Here is a 9006-nt window from a genome sequence, read left to right on the forward strand (position 1 = left end):
GGTGTTAACCTGCTGCCTTCTCAAATCACAGATGCTCTGACAATAAACACTGTCCTAATAGCCCAACTTCTGTGTTGGTCTATTGGCTGAGTGGCACAGGCAGCATAAGCCCCTGACTCAGTTGCCCTACGGTTACACTTTGATTCATTTTACCTGAAAACATTTAGATGAAATGCACCATGATAAAATTGAAGTAGCTAACATTTACTGAGGTCTCCTTCTTGCCTAGCGTTGTTGAAGGAATTCTGTTGAAACTACTCACCCCCATAATTATCTTATAAATTAGACTTTTTAAAAATTTTTCATTTTCAAATGTGAAAACTGAGGTTCAAAATTTTCAAGTGTTTTCAGGAGATTGTTAAATTATGTTTAACACTGAATTCCTGTATATCTATCCCCGAGAAATTAATAAAAGAGAGCTTGGCCTCTGGAACATCCTGATAAATTGCCTATCTACAGTCTACAGAGACCATTTCCTACAGCTGGCACTGCACAGAGCACTCCAGTTCACATGCTCCAGCCAAAGCTCAGAAGTCAGGCTTGCCCACTTACCCAGGAAACTAAGGCTATTGTTGCTTATCCTCATGTTCAGGCCCTGAAAACCAAAGCGCCAAATGTCCAAAACTGTATAACCGAGTGTATGTATTCAGATTGCTTACAGGATACGTTTATCCCAGAATAATAAAGAAATCTAAGTCTTGTCGTGTTTAAACAAACAAACAAACAAACAAACAAAAAACCCACATCTTGGGATTTCTAATTTACCCTCTGTGCGTTATGGCATTCCAACCTAAGCCAAGCCTCCCAAACCGTAGCCTCTCATGGTGATAGAGATTAAAGAGGAGGAACAGGGGACTTTGGAAGTGAGAGCGAGAGGAAAAGGGATCTGAGAAGTGATAACATGAACACGCAAGCAGAAGGTTGACTGAAATTCCAAAAGCCAGTTAACACCTAACAATATGACCATAGCCCGCAGCAAGCTGCACCCACACACTCTCTCAGGGAAAAGCTCCGGGGATTGTGCCTTCAGTTTAACGGTGAATGGTTTCATTGGTTTAGAAATGAACAGCCCACAGAAATGTCTGAGAACAAGGACCTCAGCAAAATATCCTGAAGTTAAAGAGGAAAACCAATCTTGGCAGGATTTTAATTACGTGTGAGGAAGTACAGCCCTTTCTTTGAGATGTCCACCCTTCAAGTTCCAGCTGCTCCGCAGCAAATAGAGAATGAATGAAATCTGAAGGGTGGGGTGGAGGAAAGGGGTACAATCGTTGTCTGCGAAGGGGTTGGTCAGCTCCGCGGCCCCTACAACGTCACCAAAGCAGGGGGCTATAAGAGACTATAAAGCGCGCCGCAGCATCCGAGCCTTAGTGCTCCGCAGCCGGTGCCAGGCCATCCCCGAGATCCCCGGCGGGGACAGTTCCTAATCTCTCTCTCTTCCGGATCGTCTCATCCTGCCTGCCTGCCAAAGTCGCAAACTCCTCGGACAAAGTGGAGCCCTTGCTCTCCATCACCTGCTTGTTCAAAGCATCTTTTCAGGAACAAGAGGAGCGGTACCTTCTCTGCAGCGCTTCCAGGGGGTGGGGGCTGAGGACCGCCCAGCAACCAAGAGACCAGGAGGCAAATAAGAACTTCAGGGGAGTTGGCTGAGGCTGGCGGCGGGTGAGTGGGCAGATCCGGGGCTGCAGACTGGTGGCGATGGCCTCTCTGCCCTCGGTCACAAACTGGACGACAGGCGCGGGAGGAGAGGGCGTTGATGCCGGGAGCCTGAGTGAGGCGCTCGCGTCTGGGGCAGCGGTAGGAGTGGCTGAGGCTGAGTGGCTGCAACAGCTCATCCAAGCCGGCGATCTCTCCGCCTCGTCCCCCACGTTGGGACTGCCCGAGACTTCCCCGGCGCCTTCGCAGCCGCGGGCCAATCTCACCAACCAGTTCGTGCAACCGTCCTGGCGCATCGCGCTCTGGTCCCTCGCGTACGGCGTGGTGGTGGCCGTGGCGGTCTTAGGGAATCTCATAGTCATCTGGATCATCCTGGCCCACAAGCGCATGAGGACCGTCACCAACTACTTCCTCGTGAACCTGGCTTTCTCCGACGCCTCCATGGCAGCTTTCAACACCTTGGTCAACTTCATCTACGCGCTTCACAGCGAGTGGTACTTCGGCGCCAACTATTGTCGCTTCCAGAATTTCTTCCCTATCACAGCCGTGTTCGCCAGCATCTACTCTATGACGGCCATTGCTGTGGACAGGTGAGAAGAAGGACAGGCGAGAGGGAGGAGGGAGAGCTGGGCGGGGAATAAAGTTACAAAGGAAATGGTGACGAGGTGGGTTTGGTAAAGGGAAAGAGCCTAGGAAAGAGTTGAGCCTAGGAAAGAGTTCCTGGAGAAAAGAGGTCAATGACCCACTCGTAGTCCTCCAGCGGCTGAACTAGTTTCTGCTGCTACGGCCTCCCGCACTCCCACGCTAAGCCCTGGTCCCGGTTAAGGACATCTACAGAGACCGAAGAAAAGGAAGGAAGGAAATGGAGAAATGTCATTTCAAGTAGGAGAAAGTCAGCTAGAAACACTTAATTCTCATATGACTTCAAACAACTGCGGCAAGGCTTACATTCTCTGCAAAAAATGTGTTTTTTGGCCTTCGGTCTCTCGGTCAAATGGGCGATGAGTCTACCCTTCACACTTCCCTTTTCTCTCCGGTCTTCTGGAACTCATCCCCACCCATCACATTCCCTAGCCTTACCCCATGGCCAATACTGGTTTGGCATCCCAGTCACAGAGCATCTATCCATCAGGGACAACAGGTTCCCTCCCAAAGATTGCCATTGGCTAGCAGTTTCCACAGTGTCTCAGGTCAGACTTCACTTCTGGTAATTTGTGGAGGCTATGAGTTGAGTAGACACTGTGCCTCCAAGACTGCATCCAAATCTTTCAGATAATGTGCAACAAAAAGCCCAGGGAATAATTGTTTAAAAAATGAGACACACTACTTTAGAGCTGTTTAAGATAACTTTTTAGATTCTTTCCTCATCTATAGTGGGGATTCTGAAATGTTTAAGCAATTAAAAGAAGCTTGATTGACCTTCAACATTTGTTCTCATATTTAAGTTTTAAAATTTTCTGTGTGCATTTTCTTTCTCATATTGACATTATGAAATATGCATGCTGTGTCAAGACAATGGTAAATCTCCCCCTGTTATTGAAAGCTGGTTACACTTTAATTCAATATTATGCTAAAAATGACCATACCAATTGATTTCAGTATCGGTTTTGTGATTGGCAACTGCATGTGGAATACATGGGGTAATTTCACTTTAACTTCAAATCTCAATATTCTCACTTGTGGAAGAAAAGAGTATTTTTTTCCCGACATTGAGTCTGTTTCAAAATAAAGTGAGGCTTAATATTAATTCTTACTACATTAAGCCACTATTATAAGAAAAAAATAAGAAGAGAATTCTTTTTATAAGTCATTCCTTTATTTATGTCATTCTTTTAACCCTTACTGTTTTGAAATAGTGAACACAGAGATATTTATCAATAAATCTTTAGAAGCTTTTTTGAATATCAGATCCAGAGGATTAAACTGAAGGAACACTGGTTACTTGCCACTAACTAGGATAAATAAGCACAAAATCACATTTTTTTACAGCCTCTGAAACTGATCTTTATCCCTTTCCCCTTTATCTCTGAACTTCCACATGTGTAGGGACAGAAATAAATAAAAAGAAGCAACAAAATCAACTCCAAATTGGGGAACAGGTGAAATAGCTTCTAAGCTTTCTGTACCAAGGTAGAATTGAATGTTCCTTTGGTTTGAGCATCTTATTTTTTCTTTTGCCTTGGGGCTTTTTTTGTCTTTTTTATTTCTTGTAAGCACATGGTTTTTAATGTTGTGATCAGGAGGAGAGGCATTAGCATATCATGGTATAAAATTCTCACAATCTTGAAATGTTAATGATGCATTGTGAAATTTGATGAAAGTTTAGTATGTGTGAAATTGGTAGTTTAAGTAAGAGGAAAATGTTTATTTTTCCAATTACTTTCTGCTAAAATTTATACAAAATCTGAAATGGCTTTTGAGTTATTTTAATGGCTAATATAATGCCATTTCATTACACTCACTGATTTGAAATTAATGAATACTTTAATAACTCTTTCCTATAAAACATTCGATTACTAAAATGATACAAAATTTATGGAGCATACAATTTGCAACAAAATATGAAGTATACTCAGTTCAGATCATTTTAAAATCTCTTACTTAAAGGAATACTCTTATTTGAGCAGACAATTGATAAAAAGAAATACAGAAATAGAGAAAAGCCTGTTTAAGATAATTTTTAGAATCAAATACTATGCAAATATAACAGTTATTAGAACTCTCAGTAATTCACCAGTATACGGAAACCTTCTGCATTTGTGTCTTATGAAACATGAACTGGAAAAACTTGTATTTGCAGTTATATTATAGATTAAACATTGCAAGGTAGACCCTTCTAAGGAAGTTCACATGAACTTCATGGTGGCTTGGTTTATGGTTGCATGGACTCCCTGCCACATTGGAACATAGTAAACGGTATATGCTCACAGAAATTAGATTTTCTTATATAATTAATGTGTTATTGAAATAACCATAAAGGTTACTTAACCCCTAATTTGTTCTTACTGATAAAAAATGCATCATTTAGACTGCCTTGTGAACACTTGGCTTATTGAAATGTGAGTGTTTTCTATTCCCATTTAATAAAAACAGAATTCAACTCACTCTGTCGCTCTGCCTAGAATCAAAAGATCCTGAGCTTGAAAACTACTTTCTCTTCAACTCAGGCACATCTGGCTTCCCTTCAGCTGCACTGAAATGCTTGCGACCACCTATGACCTTAGAAATTTTAGACCTGAAAAGAATTGTAAATACTCCCTTCATGAACACCTATATTTTACAAATGGAGAACCTCAAGCCAAAGATCACACATTTTGTCAAGTAAAAGGCATTGAGTTTTCTTTGAAATGTTTGGCGCTCTATTCTGCATTGATAAAATTGCTTGCTTTCTATGTCCACTTTTATATACATATAATATTGATAACTCTACTAAAAATTTAAATGTGAAGTCACAGATTTTGGTCTTATCCTGAAACGTGTTACCTTTTGCTTTGTTGATAATTCCTGCAAAGCTGTGTTTTTGTTGGCTAAGAAGTCATCTTTCATTTCTACAGTTTCTTCTTGCCTGGAAGGTTACCTCACCACCCCCCAACACCCGAAAACACACACAGTGGAAGTATTTGTCAATGAAGAGTCACTTTTTCTCTCCATTATCGTCCCTAAATTTGCCATGTTAAAATGTAACATTTAAATATAACATTTATCTAAAAGATGCTAAGCTTTCCCCGGATCATGCAGTAGAGCCAAATTCAAATTGCTGCATTCCATTCCCAGGCCTGTGCTCTTCTTAACTTCTACACTATTATGGCCCCTAAGAAGTAGTGATGATTACAATGTTTAATTAGATGGTTATTCCTTTAATTAAATTAGAATTTAGCACTTGTTTATGCTGTATATTTTACTTGTACATATAGCACTTTTCACACATATATTACCTATATTTTAATTGAGAATGTAAATGTTAGAAAATTATTAATGGAACAGTTAATATAATATAAATATTGTCATTTTTATTCATTTATGACACGTGCCACTCAGTATTTGGAGATATTAGTAAATAGAAAATGTTTTTCCATTTTCTAAGCAAATTTTTGAGATTAAGTTAGAAACTCTAATTATTAAAAGAAATATTTAATCTAACTGAAATAAGTTACATTTTTAACCAAATAGATAAAAATTGATCTCATACGCTACTCTTAATTTTTTAATTTCTTTAAAAAAAATCTTTTATATAAAGCTAACTGTTATGCAAAGTATTCATTGAACCTCTATTTCTTTTGAAATTTATTATGGGCAAATAAAAATATACAGTCATAAAAATTGTGAGGCCTCAATCTGGTAACAAATTATCTGGTAACAAATTATCTAAAAGTACTGTGGTAAATTCTACATCATTGCTATAAATATTATGGATATAAACACTTTGGTCAATTTTTTTATACCACTCTTTAATTCTGTTGCCCAAAGCCAATCTTCTCACTTCTCTATACTTTAGAGAAAGCTACTGGCCATGTAGTTAGTAGCTTTTATTTGTGTTACAGTAAGACTTAACTTATTTTTTTAGCCCACATAAACAGAATGAGTTTAGCCCAATATCTATTACTTTATCTTTGCATTCTTTGCAAAATAGTAACTTAAACTTATGTTTTGGAAAAGATTACTTTTTAGCAAGTTTATTATCTTTGGCTCTTTCTACAATTTGTAGTTCTTATTCAGGGGTTTTAAAATACACCATTTGCATCCGCATGCGAATTGCTGTAGTGAGCTGTGAAAGTTCTGTTAAAATAATAGTGAATTCTTGTAAAAATTATTTATGAGCAGATAGTGAAAGCAATAATTATATGTTATTTGAATGGGTGAAATGCAAGGTCATCACAGAATAAGATGTAATCCAAAGTGGTTCTTATATAACTAGCAGAACTACAGCTGATATCAAGGTTACATTAACCACAATAGGAAAAAATATGTCAAAAAAAGTTTGCAGCATATTTAGCCAGCATAATATTTTTAAAAACCTTACTTAATATAACATATTCTTACACACATAGAAAATATAACTAATATAAGAGATATAAACAGAGAGTTTGTTCACAAAAGAACCAAATATGTCTAACAAACATAAAAATATGAATGGCTTATATTCTTCATTTTCTTACCTGCTATGTGCTCCTCAAGCCGCTCAAATCTGACTTCCTTTCACAACACTCTATCTAAAGAGTCTTATTATAAAATGTTTTGGGTATTTGAGTTCTCGACTTTCTTGCCCTTTCAGTAGTATTCCCCACAGGTGACTATTGTCTCTTGGCTTTCAACTTTCTAATTCCTTTCTTCATCTTTGGCATATCTCCTGTGACTGTATTTCTAAGTCTTTGCTTCTGTGTAGTGATTAAATGCATAGGTTCTGCAATGCTAAATCTCTCTCCCCAAATTATCTAATCCGAATCTCTAGCTTCGTTTTTCACTGTTGAATAAAGAGTTCCCATTTTCTGTCTATTATCTAGCTGGTTTACTTCTGGATTATAAAGATACATAATAATCCATACAATAAAGCAGACAAATATAAATGAATCAAAAATTAAAACTAGAGAAAATATTATATATGTAAAAAAATAAATAAATAAGAACAAGACCAGGGTAAAGTTATAACATAGACATTCAAGTTAGACTCCTAATCATTTACAAAAGTTGAATTTCAAATGTCTCTGAGATTCTTGATAAACTTGCAAAAAAAGGATATATAATTAGAAATAAGGTTTACATTGTTCATAAGAAAATACATGCACGTTTCTTAAGAGCTAAAGAATTTCTAGTTTTCAAATTTCAAGAAATACCTTTTATAAGTAATAAAGAAAACAGCATCCTCAACCACACTGTCATAAATGCAAAATCAAGTTTTTTATAGATGTTTGTTTAGCGTTCCTCTGAGTCATCCAAAGGCATGTGGCAAAGCAAAGTTCAGAATGGAGTTCTCAGAGTACTAAACCTTTATCTGGGCACAGTTTCCAAATAGTCTGGTTTGATGAAGAGTATATTTCAAGAAAGGATAAATGTATTTTCTTTAGAAGTACTTTTCTCATCTGAACTTTGGATATAGTTTGAGAAGCAGATAACTCAAAATTGTAATATGTGGCAAAAACTCTCTAAATTATTCTCATTCTAGTCTCCGTTCTCTGATTCTGAACCATCCTCTATACCAATCTTTCATTTGAATGTATTTTTTCTCATTTACTGTAAGGGACACACATGCACAGTGTAAAAATATCCAAAAACATAAATATTATAAAGTTACATTTATTCATAATTATCCTACTCCTCAAATTTTACAAATCTATAATTTTCATGTTCACATTTCAATACTCTTCTTGATTTTTGTGATGTATCATATATATGTATGATATATCATATTTATGCACACTATATTATACACATGCACAAAGTCAGACATATTTCTTTTAATTACTAATGTTTACATTATGTCATGTTTAATTCCACACACTAGCTTATTAAACATTTATTGAAAACTTATAAATCTTGGACTTTATTCGACATGAGAATATAGAGATTCATCTTACCTTAAACCATTTTTACTTTAATTTTTTATCAGATAATACATATATTTGAATTAAAACTCAAAAAGTAAATGGCTCACCAATTTAAAATCCTATATCTAAACCTTCTTTTACTCTGGCCACATATGTTCAATTACCTATTTGACATTTCCACTTGGATGTCTGAAAATCTCCTTAAACACCACCAAAATCATTATTTTACTTCCAAAACTTTTCCTCTTCCAGAGTTCCCCTTATCAATAAACAGTACAAATATCCATCCAGTTGTTCAAACAGCTCCAAAATCTATTACCGTCTTTCTGTGTCTACCCCACTTTCCTTGTCCAAGCTTCTCTTATATCTTTCCTGGCCTATTACAATGGCCTTCCAATTGGTTTCCCCACATCCAGTCTTAACCCACCCTAATGTGTTGATACAAAGAATGATGCCTTCAAAACATATCTAGGAACATGTTTCTGCACCCCTATTTGGAATCCTACAATATTTTCTCATTCTTATAAGAAGACTATTCTTAATCCAGACAATAATGACTTTTTTTATCCTGATCCCTGCCCAACTTCATTTAATGCCTTAACTCAACTGGCTTAAACTTTGTTCCAACTACTCTAATTCTCTCTCAAGTCCTTGAATATATGATGCTATCTTTTGCCACTAAGCCTTTGAGCATACAGTTTTCCTTCTGTCTCCAATTCCCTTCTGCCAATTACTCATTAGTCAAATGTAGTCCTCTTTCAGATAGCAACTCAAATGTCACTTTCACAGGGAAACTTTACTTGAGTCT

The 9006-nt window shown here is 37.1% G+C and overlaps 1 protein-coding gene across 1 annotated transcript in view; it reads left to right on the forward strand.

Annotated features, from left to right (window-relative positions):
- The first annotated feature begins 1587 nt into the window (after positions 1 to 1587).
- The window catches only part of TACR3 (tachykinin receptor 3), a 62327-nt gene continuing 54908 nt past the window's right edge, over positions 1588 to 9006 (forward strand). The window contains exon 1 of the mRNA XM_011361495.1: positions 1588 to 2246. Coding sequence (XP_011359797.1) covers positions 1699 to 2246 — 548 coding nt within the window. The 5' untranslated portion in view covers positions 1588 to 1698. The remainder of the gene's footprint in view (positions 2247 to 9006) is intronic.

Source organism: Pteropus vampyrus, unplaced genomic scaffold (genome assembly GCF_000151845.1).
Source record: "Pteropus vampyrus isolate Shadow unplaced genomic scaffold, Pvam_2.0 Scaffold67, whole genome shotgun sequence".
In the NCBI taxonomy this organism is placed as follows: Eukaryota; Metazoa; Chordata; class Mammalia; order Chiroptera; family Pteropodidae; genus Pteropus; species Pteropus vampyrus.